At 42.4% G+C, this 21,243-nt stretch overlaps 1 protein-coding gene across 2 annotated transcripts; it reads left to right on the top strand.

Moving 5' to 3' along the window:
* The first annotated feature begins 276 nt into the window (after positions 1-276).
* Positions 277-20,569, top strand: oc (ocelliless). Of its 2 annotated transcripts, none has more exons than XM_032439981.2 (4): positions 277-1,012; positions 8,803-9,185; positions 11,817-11,971; positions 19,181-20,569. In XM_032439981.2, exons 2-4 carry the CDS (start codon positions 9,014-9,016, stop codon positions 20,432-20,434), a joined length of 1,581 nt encoding a protein of 526 aa, XP_032295872.1. In that variant the 5' UTR covers positions 277-1,012; positions 8,803-9,013; the 3' UTR covers positions 20,435-20,569. The 2 variants fall into 2 exon arrangements, with proteins under 2 accessions (XP_032295872.1, XP_032295871.1); XM_032439980.2 differs by having other exon boundaries at positions 330-1,012; positions 8,803-9,194.
* Positions 20,570-21,243: the final 674 nt, after the last annotated feature.

The raw sequence follows: 21,243 nt of genomic DNA, 5'->3' as shown, positions 1-21,243 counted from the left end.
CATACGCTGTGCTTCGATTGCTTTAACTTTCAGCCATTGCTGAAGCAGTGCGCTCTCGCTCACATTTGACGTGTGTGCGTGCGTGTGTGTGAGTGTGTGCGTGCGTGGAAAAAGGAAGTTGCTTGGACCTTTGTTGTTGTTGTTGTTGTTGTTGTTGTTGTGGCTGACGATTGACGACGATATACGACGACCAGAGCAGAGGCAACGGCAACGGCAGCGGCAGCGACGACAACAACAACAACGAACGGGACTGGTCGAACGACTTCTGCTGCCGCTGTCGCTGCCGCTATAGCCGCTGTTAACGCTGCTGCTGCTGCTCGCATTGAAGGTGTCACGACGAAAATCAGTTCCAAAGTAACATTCGTGCCGCTCGGGTTGTGCGTTCGTCGCTCCGCTCGCTCGTTTTGTTGTTGGTCCATAGCGTTTCATCGTTTACCGTTCACCGTTATATTTCGCCGCGTCTCTTGATCGCCGTGTCACGCACGCACGCAAGCACACACACAAACAAAAAAAACAAACAACAAATTCGATATCAAAACAGAGGTCGCAAATGTTATATGCAAAAATCCAGCCAACACTCAACAACAAACATTTGAACAACGTGCGTGTGCAACAACAATTATAACCACAACGACAACTGTAACAACAACCGCAACAGCAACTAGTACAACCGTTAGCAAAAGTTCTTTAAGATACTACGCTCATCCCAAGCAGTGTGCATTGTTTTTTTTGGTGTCTGCCGCAAGTGTATTATCCTTAACCTGGCCATAACAAACAAACAAAAACTCAACTATCACAATAACTGAATATCGAATATAGATCATACTATATTATTCGGCCAGGCATCGATAAACGCAAACAATTGGATCTATATAATAATACTTATCAACATATCCGATATCCTAAAAACGTGTTCTTTTCACCCGTTCGCTCGTTTGGAATATCCGTACGCCGCCGACATTGGCTGCATCGAGCATCGCACAAGTTATCCGATATTGGTTTTTTTTTTTTGGTGAGTGCTGTTTCCAGATGCGTTTTTGCAACTATACAAAACCATCTATAAATACATATGTATATATAAATATTGATGAAAAGTCGAATAATTATTATTTTAATGAACTAACCAAATGACGCCGACAACGCGCCAATCAAGGATTATGCCCATCATCTAGATGATATAGGGGTTTCCAGGCCTATTGTGGCGATACCCAACTCTTACCCAACTCTTTGGGCCGCTGAACTTTGGAACAATGAGCTGGTTATATAGGAATGATCTGTATAGATCTTTAAAGCATTATATAGTTATGTTAGAGATAGCAAGAGATATACAAGTATGCATTCAAGATTTCGTTTCCAACACTGGCTATTTGCCGTCGGGCCTAACTTTGAACTTGCAACTGAATCTGAAATTGATAACCAGGCTATTTCATATATGACTTATTTGTAAAATTGTATGCTCGTCTAGTTTAAAAGAAAAAAACAATATAAATTTCTATGGGTATTGTAAGAAATTATTAAGTCAGAATATTAGTTTGGTTCTTCAATTCTTGTAAATCCCATAAAATATCTAGATCTTACTTTTACTGGGAATACGATTTTGTAAAATGAAAACAGGGAAAATAGTAGAAAATGCCATGGAAATAGCATAAATCACATAGAAAACTCTTTTAGCAGACTTTCTGAGCTATATAGAAGGTATATATACTTATAGCATAGCATAATGCTTGACCACAGCAGTTAATATATACTACTGGTTACAGCAAGTAGCTAGTCGCGGCTAAGCTCCAACTAAACGAATTGAAGAAGAAGCAGCCAAAATCTGTGCAGCAGCTATACAGGAAACTCGAAGATGAGTAACTTCCCCAGTCGAATGCTGCATAAGGTTGAGATCGCATTGAAATCAAAATGAATTTTCATAATTTTAATGGGCATATTAAAGCCGCCCCTTTTGGACTGTTTGTTAATTAGGCAAAAGGGCGCAACAATCGATGCCCAACAACAAAGCCAAGGGCCAGCAGCTAAACATAAGCAACCAACTAACTAAGATACTATAACTATGCATATCCATAATCATATGCTGCGGGCTACCTGAACCCCAAAACTACTGTGCAGAGCGCACAATGGACCCGAGATATACAAAAAAAAAAAAAAAAAAAACTATGCCGAACTTAAGCGTTGCCCGACAGACCCGGTTCAGGTCACATTATTCACACATTTTGATAAGTTTTTGGTTATTTTGTTTTTTTTTTTTTGTTTAGTTTTATTTATTTATTTTTTTTTTTCTTCTGAGTGGTTGTTGTTGTAGCCGCCGCGCTTTATTAGCTAATTTCGAAGCGGCTGGGCGATAAATTAAAACATCGAGCGTATTTTCTGTGCATGTCTGTATATCTTTTGGTATAGGGTATACAAATACACATTTAATATTTTTGTGGCTCATCGCGGCTTTTTGTATTATTATTAATTTGCATAGATATGTATATGGATGTTTCTGTATGGTTTTCTGTATGTTTTGCTGTTCAAAATTAATATGCAAGGCAATTTGTTTGTAGCCAAGCCAGCTGGCAACCGACTGACAACAGACGGACAGACGGACTGATGGACAGACAAACAGACGGACAGACGGACACCAGCGAGATTCACTAAGCTGAGCATAGCATAAAACCCCCCAAAGCTCCAATGTACGCCCACGCCGTGGCAACAACGACAACAAATAGGGCTAACACAACTTTAATTCAAGTCAGCCAGTTCATTCATATCCACAATCCACATCCACATCCATATCCATATCCATATCCACATCCGTTACTTGGTCCGTTTTCAATTCATGAATTGAATTCAAGTCAAGATCGCGTCGCGACATTCTGATAACTTATCTGGGAGAGCCAAAGCTTCCAGCCAGAGTTTTCAATTGTTTAGCATAGATACATCGACGCACGCCCAATGTCTGTGCCTACACTCACTGAGATCTGGGCTGAGGCGGGAGCGGGGGCGGTGGCGGCGGCGGGGGCGGGGTTCCAATACGGAATCAAGTCTTTGTCAATTTGTGACGCCTTGGCGTCGCCTCGCCTTGCCTTAAGTGAGGTTTGATTTCATTTCGATTGACTTCTTTTCTTCATATTTATATATATTTTTTCTCTGATCTTTTTTTTCTTCTTTCAATTATTTGTATTATTAATTTTTATCTCTCTTCACTCTTTGCTCATTACGCGGCTGTACCCGAACTTTTTAGTTGTTGTTTTTTTTTTTTTTTGCTTCTCGAATTTCGTTGACAAAGCCATTTAAATAGAAATCACTCAGAGGTACCCAGACCAGGCCAGACCGAACCTAACCATACCATGCCGAGCCGGGCAGTTATCAAGATCACATTGACAATGCGTCAAATAATAACTTTTGTTGTTGTTGTTATTGTTGTTGTTGTTGTCGTTGTTGTTGTTGTCTCTGTGCCCAGTCAGGGCTCTTTACTCTATTACCTTACCGCGTTATTATTATTGATTTGTGTTTCTGTGTGATTTGTTTGATTTATTTTTACTATGATGCAATCATTTGTACGAGCCAAGTCCGAATTGAAGGCAACATTCATTCATTCATTCGTCCACACACACGCACACACACACGCGCGCACTCACAAACTCCTTGTCACAATATTTCAATAATTTTTCTGTCATTTCTTGTTTTGATTGTGTTTTATTTTTACACTCTTGAATGGGCCCAAAATGCGCACAGCACAGCACAATCATCCTTCTAGGCGGATCTGAAGTGTGTCTCCAGTTTTGAGAAAGAGCAACACAAAGTTCAGCTCGGGCAACTCGGTCATGTCAAATCGTTAATTGATCAATTGATACGCCGGTTCGCCAATTTGCTCGGTAATTAAAACATAAAAAAAAGCATTGCAAGTGTAATTTGCATTTTACAACACTCATCGCAACGGTTAATTCTAGCGCTCGCTTTCATGTGTGAGTGCGGTTGCCTACAATGTAAGCGCACCAATACTATTGCACTTGCCATGCCTGTGTACATGTGCATGTGCGTGTGTGAGTGTGCATTAGAAGTCAACTTGCTTAGCCGTTTGTCAGCCGTTTTTTAACTCAACACTTGGCCAACTCTTGGCCAATTTATCATTGGCCAATGTATGATTAAAATGCTAACTGTACGTCTATTCATTTTTTATATGTATATGGTATTTTCAGCGTGCTCATGTGTCAATTTAATTAAATGTGTAATGCATATGATTAACAAAATGAGAAACTGTTGCAAAAAAAAAAAAAAAAAAACTAATTAAGTTGAGTTGTCGCCAGAGCCTCAAGTCGGTGTTTAGTTAGCGGTTTCTAGGCCATGTGCCCATTTTGAATGCGTATTAAACTTGTCAAATCTTCACACTTTTTCAATTATTTGGCACGTTTGTTAATTAAACTTCAGCAACGTCAACGTCACGTATGTCACTCAGTGCAGTCAGAGCGCAGAGTCAGGTAGCTGGAATCAGCATCAGCATCAACATCAACAACATCATCAGCAGCAGCAGCAGCAGCAGCAGCAGCAGCAACAGTTGCTGCGGCAAGGTTGCATTTTCCCCAATGAAAAATAAATATAATTTTATGCGAAAATTGCAAATTTAAATGTCAAAATGCATTTGCGTAGAAATGGCACATGCTCTAAAACTGGCTACCAGTTGCAGTTCCAGTCTCTGAGTTGCCCGTTTCCAGTTGCCAACTTGCAATGTGGCAGCTTGGGACGTGCCACCTTAGCCGCCTCGAGTTCTTTGTTGCGTTTATTAAGTTGCATTATTTTCAACAGACAGCTTATTATGCTAGGCCAGTCTTAGTCCCAGTCCCAGACTCAGTCCCAGTCTCAGTCCCAGTCACAGTCTCAGTCCCAGTCTCAGTCCCAGTCTGACTATGAGATGAAGTTTAACTTCCAGTTACAGTCCGAACTGCATGTAGCTTGTATTCCAGTAGCTGCTCGCTATGTAAATTAGCCTGAGAAATATTTGCCGCGTCGGCCATAAGCATTCGAGTTATTCAAACTTCTACACTGGGCTGCAAACGTTAGAAAGTTGCAACATTTGGTTGACAGCTCTTCTACACAAATCGCACACACGTATCTTTGGCTCTAATATAATAGCTAAGCTAAGCTTTCACATGCACACTATACGCACGTGGAAAGCTCTCGGCTCGTTCGCTTGCATTTGGCTGCAGCTTCAAAAAGCTCACACATACAAATGCAATATGTAATATGCGATTTGCGATTTGCGATTTGCGATTTGCGCTTTGCGATATACGAACAGCATTTGTGTTGCGGCGTGTAGTGCACTGTAAACACACGCCTGGACATATTAAGTTGTTATAGAGCTTGTTAAGGCTGCTAATAGCCGCTGCAACTGCAACTGCAACAACTAAGCGAGTGGCGACTATGACAAGTGAGCACTTTTGACAGCTGGTTGCACTCGCGACTGCGACTGGCAGTATCTGAGGCGATTCGCCGCTGGCTTTGGCCAGTGTTGCACAATACACTTGGCTTTCGCATGCCTGTGGCAATAGAACGACGACGGGAGGGAGTGGAAGGCCTAAGTCATTTTTATAGACTTTGAACTTGGCTGCATTTGTTGCTCATCTTTCGCTTTCTAAAACACACTCAATGCTACGCTTAAGACAACATTTGAATGCCACAAATATTGTACAACGTTCGAATAGCCGCCATCATTAATCATTTGGCCAAACTGGCCAAAAACAAAACTTGCCAAAAAAAAAAACAAAAATTAAATGATCAACTTGAAACTGTCGAAGACACAAAAATATTCCCATGGCACAAATTAACAGTAGCCAGAGCCAACAACGATCACAAAACTTGGTTACACACTTTCCCAGGGTACCATCAGAAAAAAAAAACGAGGCAAGATAAAAATAACAGTCGGATGGCCAGTCAACTCCATAAAACACACGGTCTTCTAGGGCTACCGTTTCGGTAGTTGTCCAACGATCTTAAAGTGCGGGCGCTGGTCCAATTGTCCAATGTTCAGTTAGTCACTGGCTCAATCGGACAGTCTGTCCGCCAGTCAGCCAGTCAGTCAGTCAGTCAGCCAGTCAGTCAGTCAGTCAATCAGTTGGAAGATTCGGTAGCGTTCGATTTGTTTATTTTCCTAAGGCTGTTTACCTTCGGATCGCCGCTGTCTGCCCACTTATCAGTAGTTTGAAAATATTATTTTGACCGTAATTACGAGCAAGAGAGCAGGCGGAAAAAATATACATTACAAGAATCATAAGCCAAACACATGACAGCATCAGGATAGCAACCAAATTCGAAAGGTAATCCAAAAACAAGATGGAACCGAGTCAAAAGAGAAAAAAATAACCTACGCATTGCCCGGAAACTGAAAGTGAAAATGCAGAATGTCGAATGTCGAATACCGAAATGAATTTTTAATGAAAGTGCGTGTACGTGATATATGTCGAGCCGAAATGATTTCGGGTCCATACAACACACTGCGACACACAGAGTGTCCCCCGTTTCAAGTCCCCGAGGCGCAGTCACAAAAGCCAGCGGGGCCTTTGGCTCTTTTTTTCTTTTTCTTCTTTTTTTTTTTTTTTTGCCATGATTTTTCATAATCAGCAGCGCCGAATGAGTAGAAAATCACGTAGCTCTTTATTTCGTTTTTATTTTATTTTTAGTTTTTGTCTTTTTTTCCTATATGTGCCACATTTGGCAAAAAACACAATTCAAACAGAAATAGATACAGCCCACATGCCACATGGCAGCTAGCGGGGTACTCAATACCAAGGCATGATACACTCAAAAAAATATATATACACTAGCTATAAAAAATCGATCAGCAAAGCGCATGTTGAACATACTCAAGAGCCATATTTTATGTTTCTTTCAACCTTTTGAAACTAAATTCTTAAATTTATTTAGTTTTGTTCTTAATTGGCTTCAATATATTTGAACAAATTATTTGACATAATATTTCATAAGCCAAGTTTTTATTTTTTGTTTTAAATAAACATTCCGCACTTAGTTGGAAAATGCATTTATTCCATAGTTTACCCAAAAAATAAGCAGTTACGTGCAGATCTCTGCCTGTCATGCCTCAGATCTTAGATCCTTACTTAGAGTGTACTATCGCAAGATTACCCAACTGTGTAAGAACGCCTTAGGTTCAGTTCTTCGTCGGGAAAGGGAACGGCAAAGGGAATGGGAACGGGAACGGAGACCGCCTAGGCCTAGTTTTTGGGCTGTCTTGCGGTTTGAAGATCTTTGATCTGTGCTTAGCCGCTGGATTAGCTCAGACACTTACTAAAAGGACGAAATGGGATGTATACAGCTGAGGTAGGAACACACACACACACACACACACACACATGAGCACTGGGCATGATGAGACAATGGCTTGGGTATTAAGATTAGGCCGGACCAAACTCAACCTGAACCTGGCTTAATACTCATATGCTCGGCGACGAGTTCAAAACTCTTTTGTCCCACTTTTTTCATCTTTCAATTTTCGGTTGTTTCGTGCGAAAAAAATTAGCAATAGCCACAAAACCAAGTGGGAATGAGACAGAAGAAATAGGGAATAGGGACATGCAGCGGAGCAGTGAGACCCAGTGAAATTGCGGGATTAGCACGGACACCTCGGCGGTCGTTCATTGTTTTGAAATTGAAAAATGCAGCCAGCTATTTGTCACATATAAATCGATAAGCATATAACATATACTATGCGAGCATCAACCCAAAAACAAATCCACACACAGCTAACTAAGTAGCCTGCACTGAGGACACACAACAAATTTGTTTTGTTTTGTCATGTCGTTTTCATGGCTCAATGCATCCAAATGCATCCAGCAAAATGGACGCAAGCGAAATGGAAACCGGCAAAGCCAAAAACCAAAGCCGCAAATACAACGCAACAGCCACTCGAGCCAGAGAACACAGCGCACCCGAATCCCTGCGAACCCGAAACCGAACCCCAACACACACACACACACACACGCACACAGGCACGCACAGAAAAGGAAGAGCGTTCCAAATTACATGCTCACGCGCACACGCAAATTAATAACACATCTGGCCCAAATTGATATTGAGGCACGGGCACAGGCGCAGGCCAATCTGACCAATCTGGCAACGCTGCTGTGCTCAACGCCCAGAAATTAAGTGATATGATGCGCAGATTGGAAAATTTCCTAAATTTACTTATCTAAATAATATATATCATTGTCTCAACTTTCTTTTTTAAACCGTCCTGACAACTCTAGCCATCTTATAGATAGACTATTTCATGCATAGCTTTTGTAACATTCGAATTCGACTTCGGCTCGTGCTGGATGCTGAATGATTATATCAGGCTAAACAGCTATTCAAGGAATAACTCTGCTATCTCTAATTCACACACAGTCATTTAGGCAGTTTAATCAAGATCATCCCGAGCATTCCAGGCTATTCGAAAGTCATAGATGCCAGCCAAAATGGTTTCGTTAATGAAATGCCAATCAAAGCACTAGCAAGAAAATTCCTTAGAATATAATTAATAACAATTATTATAAAAAGAAAAGTCTTTAGAACTACAAAGACATTCGCCGATCATTAAAATTGCAGATAAAATGAATCAAATGATCTATTTAGTATATCTTGGAATGCCTATTAAAAGCTCTGCTTTTAGACAACCTTAAAGTATCAACTATTATATAATATAACATATTCTATCATACTCGGACATGAATAGATAGTTTGGCATTTATATCTAAGTGTTAATGGTTAATGGTTAATCTGTAGCAATAATTTTTATAACAATCTGAATCTTGATCCTTGCAGAAACAAACGCCAAGCAGCTGTTCTACAATTGAACATTGAAGCTATATAGAGACAACTGCCACGCCCACAGGCAGGAGGAGCAGCCACAGACGAAGGCATTGAGAGCTCAGTGAAAGCTCAGCTCAGTAAGTCACATTTAGGCAATTGAAGGATCATCACCAAGGACATAATAAACAGCATCAACGTGGCGCTGCACTCAACGGAAGCCTTAATGGCGGCGGGCTTTCTCAAATCGGGTGATTTGGGCCCACATCCGCACAGCTATGGCGGGCCACATCCGCACCATTCGGTGACGCATGGACCGCTGCCGCCGGGCATGCCAATGCCATCTTTGGGTCCCTTCGGCCTGCCACACGGACTGGAGGCTGTTGGGTTCTCCCAAGGTATGTGGGGTAAATATCGCAATACAATTTTGGTAAACACACACGTAAGAGTCCAGTAAGAAAAAGAACAAATGTGCTGAATGTTGAAAGCGGGTAGCCAAGCCACAAGCTCCACCTCATCCCTCAGCTCCATTTAAATGATAAATGATATATGGAGTCGCATAAGCAGACGCCGCGCTGGCTGATAACTCAATTTGCATGCACAAGATGACATTTGGGCCAACTTTATGCGGAATGGGTACTGAATCGGCCCTGACTGCAACGGGCCAGAGCAGGGCAGGGCTGGGGGCATATGGATGTGCAGCCCAGTTGTCGCACAAAATGCTTTTCAATGCCGTTTCGCATCGATTGCATCATTATCAGTTGAATTGTCAAAATGAATAATGAGCCGAAGCCGAAGCCGAAGTCGAAGTCGAAGTCGAATCTCAGCTCTTGGGAACCCATGAGTCGCGTTTTTTTTTTTTTCGGGTTCCAGTTATTTGTCTCATTTCGGTGACGCTGCAAATGACAAAAACCTGACAAAAATGCTACAAAATGCCAAAAGCAAATCAAAAAAAATAAAAAAAAATAAAATAAAATACAATAAATAAAAAGTTTACGGCCAACAAAAAAGAGAAAAAAAATATATATATGTACTTAACAGTCAGAAATACCGAAAATAATACAAACAATCGCATGTAATCAATTTATATTTTTCTTCGATCTTGTAATAAGCCAAGTTGTAACAGAGTCCGATGACTGATATCTTGATGATATTGTCAAGTTATATAAGCCCATATTTTGTGGGCATAGAATGCGCACAATTGCAGCTTAGAATGAGCAGTAAAGAGTGGGTAAAGGTATTAGAGCCAGATATTATGTGTTATGGGCGACATAAAATGCTGAAAGGCAGAAAGTATACAAACATATTATTTATTACATAGCCAAATATTTTGAATGTGGCAAATGTTAGCTATGCAGAAAAACTTGAATATCAACTCAAATGGAAGCTAAGATAAACCACTTAAAGAGTTGCGACTAGATGGATATAATATGACATAATGTGAATACAGCGCATAAAATATAATATTTATATGGCAATATTTCTAAATCTTAACCATATATAAATAAACTAGAAAAGCAACTCAAATCTTTCAAGTCAACTGGGGCTATAAAATGCAAACTGTTTTGAAGGAATCTAAATTGAATTCGCTGAAAAGTGGAAAATCCAAAACTTCTAGATCTATCATATATGTTGGCGCCGCATTAGAGAGTTTATTGGCAAAAATGGTTAGGTTCAAAAAAAAATGCTGGCTAAATATTGACTCATAAGCCGCTAAAACTTCTTAAGCGTCTAAGATTAGCCTTGGGCTTTTAACTATTGAGATTTATGCCGCGCATTTCGGCAGAATCGAATTCCAGGAAAACAAAAACAAAAAACTTTTTTAAAGAAATATATTCAAAATATAAAAATAAACCAATTAAATAGGTGCAGTTAATTAAACAAGTCTTTAAAGATTGACTCCAAGGTTTTGGGCACTACAAAAAAATTAAAAAAAAAAAAAAAAATTAAAAATAAAAAAAGAAACCAAATATGGTATATAAATAAATAAAAAATTGTTGTTGGCGTTGCCGGGCAAAAGGCAAACTACAAATTGCAATTAATTTTGTTTTAAAGCAACAACAACAACAACGGCTCCGGCGACCATTTTGAAAGCAACAAAAATAATAAAAATGAAAATAAAAAAAAGGCCACAACGAAAAGCGGCAGCTGCAAAGGCAACGACAACGACAACGACAACGACGACGACGACAACGCGCGAGCCAAGTGAAATGAAGTTTTTTATTCAATTTAAAAATTCATGACCAAAATGACTAACTCATTAATTTTTGATAGAGCCAGACAGAGACGGGCATAGCCAGCTAGAGCAGAGCGACGCACATGCAGGGTAGTCTGCAGAGCAGAGCCTCTGAGGGAGGGGGCGGGGGGTTTGCATTCAAAAGGCATTTCGGCATGCCCGGGCCAAAAAGGGGTGCTCTCTCTGAATATTTGGGACAGCAGCGACAGCAGACACGCACCGACAACGGCTGCCCCGGCAAAAACAAACAATGCCGCGGCTTAGCACACACACACACACACACACACACACACACATAGACAGCGACTTTTATATACGCACTACATATGTATAAAAGTGTTTGGTGGTACATTATATACACACACTCACATTCATACACACGCACACACAAGTACTCACACATATACATAGTAGAAGTTTTGGCTGCTGTGCGGGGTTGGTTCAGAGCTCAAAGCACTTTTTAGGGGTGGCATTTTGTCCAGGGGTTGCTCAGAATAACGGTTTGCTGCGCAAGCAACAGCAACAACATCAACGAAAATAACAAATGGAAAGAAAAAAATGGGAAAAAAACACTGGGAAAAGTATGCGGCATGTGTACATGTTAATTAAAGTTGCCGTTGGCCCACGCGGCGTATGCGCAATGTGTAAAAGAAACCCAAACACCGCACACGCCACCCAAACCACAGCGAACAACTTTCAGCACATTTGGTTAGGCATTTTGTTGGCTATCGCAACTAGAAGGTAATTTGGTTTTTCTTTTCTCTTTTTTTTTTTACATAACCAATTTATGCAGGCGTCAACACGAGAAAGCAGCGTCGCGAGAGAACAACATTCACACGGGCCCAGCTCGATGTTTTGGAGGCGCTCTTTGGCAAGACACGTTATCCGGATATATTCATGCGCGAGGAGGTCGCATTAAAGATCAATTTGCCTGAATCCAGAGTACAGGTGAGCTAAAACATAATTGCATATCGTCTTGAGTAGCTTTTGACAACCATCAAATATGAATATTATATATCTTTTAATCATTTATCACAATCAAGTATTTGGTATATCGAGTATATAGAGTCTTTACATAAGGAGATGAGCTGCGCCTATAGCTCAAAATAGCTACCTGCTTTTGATTTATGTTTGGCTATCTTCCCGTTTATACCAAATATTTAGTTAGGATAAAAGTTAGGAACTTATAAGACCTCTTCAAAAATATATAACACTTAATCATTCCATTTGTCAAAATGATTAGTTAAAGTTATTAACAAACCTTTTGCACAATCGCAACAAAAAGAAAACTTTTATCCTACTTTAAAAAACGACCTTCATAATTTTCAAAATATATCTATACATTTTTTGGCAAATATTTTTTGAGCCCCATTTCCGCCAAGGAGGAAATTATCTTTAACATTTGGTTCATATGAAAATCATGCCTAAATATTTTTATCGATTTCCCTATGAAAAAACATACATTCCTGAACTATGTATGCAAAACGATAGCTTATGTACCGAATTTATGGTGTCTAGTATTTATAATCTTTGAGATATGCTCAGGAAAACAAGCTAAGATCAATAAGATCAAGGACTTATTGAACATATTTGCTTGAATTGTGAGACCCCAAACAAACAGACGGACTTGACTAGAAGGAGTCGGTTCTTGGTGGTAATTGACCATAAATGTATTCCCTAGAGTGTCCAATCGCCAGTTATATACATTCGCACAAACCTTGTATACCCTGTTTAACGATTTTTAATGGGCTTAGCTTATAATGCGTGCATGAAATTGAAGCCATATTGTCAGCAGTTTTCTATCCGCCTTAATCGAGTTATTTGAGACATACTCATATCGATTGTCTACTTGGAATTCATTTGAATTATCTTAATTCTATTTGGATAATAAAATCAAGTCGATAACTTGACCCGCTGACTGCTCTGACTTGACACCTGCTGCTGCTGGGAGTCGAAATTGACTTCGATTTTGAATGGCTCAACGCCCCGGATCGTGTGTGCGTGTGTTAAGAAAAAGCTCCCTTCGCCTCGTGCGTGCGTGTGTGTATTTATCTGGTTTAAGTCATGTTTGCACTTGGAAGACTCAGTGGCAATTGTTTAATTAAGCATATGTCGAGCCGAAAGACGCCCTCGAAAATCAAAGTTGCCAAATCCATAAAACAAACAAATTACAAACAGCCAACAGATTGCCTCATTTGGTATATGTATGTGTGTGTGTGTGTGTGTGTGAGTGTGTGTGTGCATGCAAGTGTGTGTTGGTGTATAGCTGGTGTGGAATATGTGAGCGCGTGTGCGTAGCAAATTCATAGATTTTCCTAAAGAAAATCGCTATGCAAATAGAAATGTGAAATGTAACAAACAGTCAAGAGAGAGAGAGAGAGAGAGGGAGAGAGTGTATGTGTGTGTGAGAGAGAGGGAGAGAGAGCAAGTGAGAGAGAAAAGCCTGATAGAGCCTTGGCATATTTTTAATGTCAAATGTGCCAGAAACAAGAAAAAAAACAAAAGCGTAGAAGATGAACGATGATTGTCGACTTTTTTATATTTGCACAAGGCATTTGGTGCGAATCGTTTAGAGGGTTGGACAAACAGGAGAGAGCAAACAGGAGACAGTAGACAGGACACAGGCCACGAAACAATGGCAGGGGGCAGGGGCAAGGACACACGGCTCCAGTTGCGTTTTTTGAGTTTACTTTTCGCATTAGCCGCGCATAATTTGCGCTAATTTTTTTCCCGGCCCGCAGCAGCAGCAGCAGCAACAACAGCCCAATTTGTGCCCAGCTCCTTCTGGCCGGAATGGCAGGAACTGCTTATGTTTACTTAGGTGCCGTGCCCGCGCTGTGTTGACAGCCGACTGTTGCCTAAACAAACACAAATTGCTAGCGCCGTCGGCTCAACTGCCAAATGGCCAAAATCGACAGGGTATTCAATATTCGGCATTCGGTTTTGATTCAGCATTTTGATTGAGGATCAGTTGGCAATTGTCACCTAATGTCTAGTGCAAACACAGCCGCATGTCTCGTTCGAATTGTTGACATGTTCATTGATTTGCTTTTGCCTCTCCGTAGCCTGTAACCTAAGGACGTGACGTGACATTACAATCGGACCGGTACGGTCGTTGGCCCAGGGCGAAGCCCCTGCAGTGGCCGGGCCAAGTGAAAAACGACACGTAACATGCCAAGCACAGGCTGGCAGGACACCAACTGGACAGGACCAGCTAGCTAGGCATGCATATTCCATTTGACTTTACACATTCTGTGGCCCTGGACAGTCATTGTTACGTTTTATACACAATTGATTTTCGAAATGCACACTCTGAGCGCCAGTGAAAGAGACATTGTGAGGGTGGCAGGGGGCGTAGAGAGAGAGAGAGAGAGGGAGCGATAGTTGTTGGAAAAGTGCATTGACAATTGTGTAGATTTTCCGCAACACACACTTGTCTTTTGCATTGTTTTCTGCATTTCTACTACTCTTTTTTTTTTTTTTTTTTGCTTTGTAAGTCATCCTGTTACTGTTTTTAACATATATGTATCTAGTTTTTAGGTTCTATTATACTCAGCTCGCACAGTGGGCTGATGTTCATTTTTGATGTTTGAAATATTTCAAGATACAAATGTTGTATAAATACTTATACTTGTCCTGACTGACTGACGGATTGGCTGATCAAAGCTTAATTATCTCTTACGCAGCTGTTGATATTTATAGCGCGACCTGTGCAAAGCCGGGTAATATTTGAACTTAATGTTCCATAAGGGCGGGCTTCAGCTCGACTCGCGGTTAAAAAACCATATTTAAATCTTTTACTTATTATCATGTTGCTTCCAAAATGTTAAAATGTGCTGTTCTTGCACTGTTTGCCTCACTGTGGCAGTGGGTGGAGGGGAGTGTGAGGCAACACCTACAAACGCGGCGCATATTGAATTACAGCCGCAACTAGAAAAGCCGTAAAAGCCCCCAAAACAAGCGAACAGTGGAAACGCAAAGGCAAAAGTGGCAACAAGAGCAACAGCAGCAACGTCGTCATGAAAATCGAGTGTTGCATGCAACTGTCTGGAAGCCCAGGGAAGCCAAGCAACTCAATTAGCAGGCCAGGCCAGGCTGTCGGGCAAAACTAGTTGGCTTGAGGCAGTGGCCACGACTTGGCTTGGCCCACACCATGGCTCCACCTACCACAGTGAGCGGCACAGTCGGAGGCACAACCAGAAGCGGCCCACGTCGAGGCGTCGCACATAAATAATAATTTTTCACAAATGGCAAAAATTAACGACTATGCCGCATTTGCCCTGGCAAATATTAATTGAATGATAGGCATCTTTATGGCACCGCACAGTAGTCGCCCGAGGGGGTGGGTCGAGTGGTGATACGGGGTGCGGGGTGAACGTCTGATTGCAACCAATACAAATAACGTAATAATTTTACGCAGCTTATCTGCACCAGAACAGAGCAAACATTTACGCCCTAATGTTTTCATTCGCCGCTGCGCACAGGGCAAGGGCGTGCAGGGTGCGGAGTGCGGAGTGAGCGGTCGCTGAGGGCTGCCATCGCAATCATAAATCACAAGCAGAAGCTTGCTTGCCTACCCCCGCACCCCCTTCACAGCCATGGCCATTGTCACCTCCGTTTCAGCTGTTCGATTTTTCGCCGTCGGGGGTTGAAGCAGCAGCCGACGGAGTTTCGCGGTTGCTTGACAGCAGCAGCAGCAGCAGCAACAACAACAACAACAAAAGGCAGCCATTTTAGCTGATCCAGGCACCTAGTCGAGAGCGTGAGAGGGAGAGGGAGAGAGAGAGCGTGCGAGGGGATTACCCAGCACCGAATAGTCAAAATCGTGACCCGATCCCAGACGTAACTCGTAACTCTTTGCTAGGCAGTTTCCCATTTTCCCCCTCTTTCATTTTTCCTGCTCGCTTTCTCTTCTTCTTCGTCTTGCTGTTGTTGTTGCTGTTGTTCGCTGTTATAAAAGGATTTGTCTCGTTGTCACTGCCGCTGCCGCATGATAGCGCAATGCAACGGGCACAGGATGTGGCACAGGACGACTCGAAAAGTTTGCCATGGGTGTGAGTCCGTCGTTGTGTGTGCGTGTGTGTGTGTGTATGTGTGTGTAACGCACACAGCTGTTTTATAAAATTAATTTTCCCATTGCGGATTAACATTTTCAGTCGCTTTTCTCTCCTCCATAGCCCGCACATAATACATACTCATATTCCTTTGAGATCTGCATCTAAAGGTTAAAAGAAAAAAAAGAAATGAACAGAATTGAATTCTACGAGTGGGCATTGATTTATTTATTATGCAAAGTCGTGCATAATTTTGCATTGGTTAATGCGAAAAATTGACTCAGTTATATAATAAGATAGGGAAAGTGAAAATTGAGTTAAGAACTGGAAATCAACAAGACCAGATATAAAATACTTATATAGCAAGATCTGCACTTGGAGCTTGGCTTTTATGAAAGATATAACAAATAGCTCTTACTTAACGACGTATTCGCTGCCAGTTATCAGAGCTATAGCGTTTGTGTATCAACTGTCGCATTATCCACTCGAACAAGTCTCAATTGCTGCTATTCAGGGGCTCGTTTCAGATGCGCTGAAATCAACATCAATGAAAATCAAGCTATTAAAATCATCTTCATTAACATTATAATTGTGGATTCACCGCAGAGAGAAAATGAGAATTGCTTTGATGTTGGCCAAACTTCATTAGAGCCACAATCGAATCTTTTGCGTTTAAGATTTCGTTTTTAAAATTCACTTCGACTCTTTTTGCATTTGCCTTTAATTTTTTGCTAAAACTTGGAAAAATTCCCAGGCCCAATACATATTATAAAATTGATGCAGCTCATTAAACGATTTCAAAGGAGAATACCGAAACCAAAAAAAAAAAAAATAAAAAATTAAAAAAGTAGATGGGAAAGAAGAAAGAAATACTATGTAATGTACGTCAAAGTCAAATCACAAAGCAGATTTTCCAAAATGCAAAATTCAATTGGAAATTGAAATTGAATTTCAAGCAGGGGCAAGCTGAGCTGTGCGGGCGGATGAGGGGGACGCGTGGGGTGGCCCTGTGTGGTGCTGACAAATAATGAAATTTGATACGCCTTGTTTAATGCTCATTTTTCGTCAAGTGCGTAGCTCGCAACACGCCCCTTTCAAGCAGAATCAGGGCAAAGCTCTCAACCCCCCCCCCCCCCCCCCCCCCCTGTCCTCCTTTACAGACGCCCATCCATGTTGCGTTACGACTGCAATGAAACGCTCGAGTGGCCACAGCCGCCGCGTGGCAAGTGTTAACTTTGGGAAATATGCCATCAAGCTCTTTTGCGGGGCGTGGGTGGATGCGTGGATGCGGTAGTGCTGTGGTGCTGTGGTGCTGGGGTGCAGCAGGGGGGTGTGGGGCAGTGGTTATGTCGGTACGGTAATAAATTCTGCTGTTTACCAAAGCACAAGCCATTAGCAAGCAACACCAACCCCAAACAACAAATCACTGAAACAACATTTCCGAGGCATGACTGGGAGATGATGGAGGGTGGAGGGTGCAGAGTGTTGAGGGGGGATTGAGTTGATCTTGGGGTTGGGCCTGAGGTTGGGTACTGCTTCGGTTGCGATGCCTGCACTTAGCGGATTGTTTGCAGCCCCTTAAGCATAACAAACAAGGCTAAGTGAATTCCTTGCGCTCGAATGTGCCGCTTTATGGGCTGTTTATTGTTGTCTTCGGGCGGCGGCATGTGGTTGCTTCCGTGGGCGGGGAGCCAGCTAAAAAAGGGGCGGACGTACAAACATAATCGAGTCAATTTTCGGACTCTCGACCGTCGTCGCCGTCGTCGCCGTCGGCTGTTGATGTAACTTTTTCCTTCCTTTTTGGGCCCGGCGGCGCAGCGCGTGACTTTTTGCACTTGTTGTTTTGAGTTGTGCGTCTGTCTGTCACTCCCCCTCGGCGCCCCTCGTATAATTTATTCATTGCCAGCCCAGAAAACTAATTGATGTGGGAAAATTGCAGCCGCTGGCAGCCACAACCGAGAGAGAGAGAGAGAGAGAGAGAGAGAGAGAGAGAGAGACACGCACACACTTGACTAAACAAATACTTGTCGCCTTACACGTGACAATTTGATACTTGAGGTATCGATTTTTGTTGCCATATTCATGCGAAAGCTTAAAAAATATTTTTAACTTAGTTCAAACAGAACCACAAACCTATTGATTATTGATTCAAGTGTAAACAACTAGCAGGACTATTAGAAACAAGATCCGCTAACAGTTAAATACTTATGTTTATATTAGATACAAATTCGATCGATTAGATAGCGAAATGAAAACTTATAAAGTCTATTACGGTGCTCAAGGGCTGTAGGAGTTCGATGATGACAACTTAATAATATGTCCTCCTATATAATAAATTATAATGAGGCTTATACCTCTAATCAGAGAGTAAAGTAATTGATTCTTAGAAACAGTCGTTCGAAATTTCAATTTAATTTGTGCTCGATAAGTTGAGATAGATATGTAAGGGGAACAAAGAGAGGAGCTAAATCTTATTCTCGTTTGTCGATTGATTTTCGACATTTCGATTTAAAAGATTAGCTGGAATATGTGTATACACATATTTATGAATGAAGGGCCACAGAACAAAGTAGTCTAAGTAATCCATAAAGTAAGCTATCAATTTCTATAATAATAAAAACCAAATAGTCCGATCGTATATGACATAGAGCTTATATATATATATGTTAAAGCCTCGATTGAATAAAGTCTTATAAGCGACTAAGGCGCCAAATTGGTATGCATTATTAAATATCCTTCAACGGAGAATTTAGCAGCAAAAACTGTCCAGATATGATGGTATATACCATATATAAGAAGGAAACATATCTGCATCAAGTTTAATCAGCGCAGTTGCCGTGAGAAACAAGCTCGTATAGGTCAGATATGTGGGATGTACGGGGGCTGTCATCCTAATACTAATTCTAATTATAATACCAATACTAATACTAATACTAATACTAATATACTTGAGAGCTTATTGGGGAAATGCCTTATTGCTTAGACGGATTACATTTCAAGATAATCCATAACTGGAAGTTTGTTCAATTATCATTGAATTAAATATAATATCATAGTATTTATTTATAATATATGAATATTGTTTTTGTTTTGTCTGTTGCAGGTGTGGTTCAAGAATCGACGGGCCAAGTGCCGCCAGCAGCTGCAACAGCAGCAGCAGTCAAACAGTTTGAGCAGCTCGAAGAACACCAGCGGCGGCAGCGGCAGCTGCAACAGCTCCGCCAATGGTGGACGCAACAACAATAATAACAACAGCAGCAGCAACAACAACAACAGCTCCAGCAGCAACAACAACAGCAACAACAACAGCGGCAACAAATCGAACCAGAAGCAGAGTGGAGCCGGCCAAAGCGGCTCCAGCAACGGCAGCGGCAACCCAAGCAGCTCGGCAGCAGCCGCTGCCAGCGCCGCAGCCGTTGCGGCGGCGCAGTCCATCAAGTCACATCACAGTTCCTTCCTCAACGCTGGCGCCGGTGGTGCCAATAATAACAATAATAACAACGGCGGTGGCTCAACGCCCAGCAGCAGCAGCGGCAGCCACGGCGGAGGAGGCGGCGGCGGGGGCGGTGCTGGCAGCTCGCATGCCCACATCTCGGCAGCGGCCGCGGCGGCGGCATTGAACGTAACCGCAGCGCATCAGAACTCCTCGCCGCTGTTGCCGACGCCGGCCACATCGGTCAGTCCGGTTAGCATTGTGTGCAAGAAGGAGCATTTGGGCGGCGGCTATGGCAGCGGAGGCGTGGGCGGCAATGGCTCCGGCGTTGGCATCGGCGTCGGCGTTGGCGTCGGTGTGGGCGTGGGCGTTTCCGGCGATGCACTGCGCTCGCCCTACGACACGCTTAAGGATGCGGGCGGCGATATTGGTGCCGGTGCGCATCATCATCACAGCATCTATGGCACGGCAGCGGCCAGCAATCCGCGGCTGCTGCAGCCGGGCGGCAATATAACGCCCATGGATAGCAGCAGCAGCATTACGACGCCCTCTCCGCCCATAACGCCCATGTCGCCACAGTCGGCGGCGGCAGCGGCGCATGCCGCACAGTCCGCGCAGTCGGCATCGGCGCACCATTCGGCCCACTCGGCGTACATGTCGAACCACGACTCGTACAACTTCTGGCACAACCAGTACCAGCAATATCCGAACAACTATGCCCAGGCGCCCAGCTACTACTCCCAGATGGAGTACTTTAGCAATCAGAACCAGGTTAACTACAATATGGGCCACTCTGGCTACACGGCCTCCAACTTTGGCCTGTCGCCGTCGCCATCGTTCACGGGCACCGTTTCGGCGCAGGCCTTCTCCCAGAATAGCCTCGACTACATGTCGCCGCAGGATAAGTATGCGAACATGGTGTAGAATCTGCTGTTCCAGTACTGCAGCAGCTCCGGCGGCAGTGGCGGCAGCAGCGCCAGCAGCGGACGCTCGCCACAGCCACAGCCCCAGTTGCAGCTGCAGCCTTACCAGCAGCAACAGCAGCATCAGCAGGAGCAGCAGGAGCAGCAGCAGCAGCAACAGCAGCAGCAGCAGGATCAGCATCAGGATATGGCACAGGAGCATGAGCATGAGCATGAGCATGCCGCCTATGGCTAGTTGATTCCTCATATACATATCTTCTTCTCTCCCTCCCTCCCTCCACCCCACTCTCTCTCCCACTCCAAAAACGGGCGCTGCATTCTCTCATATATACAACTATGAGGGACAAATTTAAACAAATTTATATATACATACATATATTTTCTTTTTTTTTTTTTTTTGATATAGTTAATAATATTTTTTTTTTTACACTTATGCATTAAAATATTACTATGTGTGTGTGTTAAATTGATGCACTCAGTACATATATGTATATGTATGTATATTATTTATATATATATATATATGTGTGTGTGTATATATACATAATAACTTAAGCCGCCAGGATCAACGAAGTAAATGAGTGATAAACTAAGTAAAAACGAAAAACAAAAAGCAAAAGAAAACAAAAAAAAAAAATTAAAACATTTAACAAAGATTTGTTGAAACTCGTAGTTGATATGCGATAATTTCTAAGTGAGCGAAATCGAAAGAAGTTGCAATATTTATAGACAATTTCGCGGAAGGGGGCAAGGACGAGGGCGTGGTTCTGCCAATATATGCTGGCTCCTTGGCTGGGGTAAACTCTGAAA

Source organism: Drosophila virilis, chromosome X, assembly GCF_030788295.1.
Source record: "Drosophila virilis strain 15010-1051.87 chromosome X, Dvir_AGI_RSII-ME, whole genome shotgun sequence".
NCBI lineage: Eukaryota > Metazoa > Arthropoda > Insecta > Diptera > Drosophilidae > Drosophila > Drosophila virilis.
This window is presented reverse-complemented; position numbering and strand designations above follow the sequence as displayed.

What these genes read in the sequence shown, in the direction of transcription:
- oc (XM_032439980.2), top strand. Translation starts at nt 9,014, where the DNA reads ATGGCGGCGGGCTTTCTCAAATCGGGTGATTTGGGCCCACATCCGCAC. An exon ending in GTTCTCCCAAGGTATGTGGG is followed by an intron (nt 9,195 to 11,816) that starts GTAAATATCGCA and finishes CAATTTATGCAG; the next exon opens with GCGTCAACACGAGAAAGCAG. An exon ending in TGCCTGAATCCAGAGTACAG is followed by an intron (nt 11,972 to 19,180) that starts GTGAGCTAAAAC and finishes TGTCTGTTGCAG; the next exon opens with GTGTGGTTCAAGAATCGACG.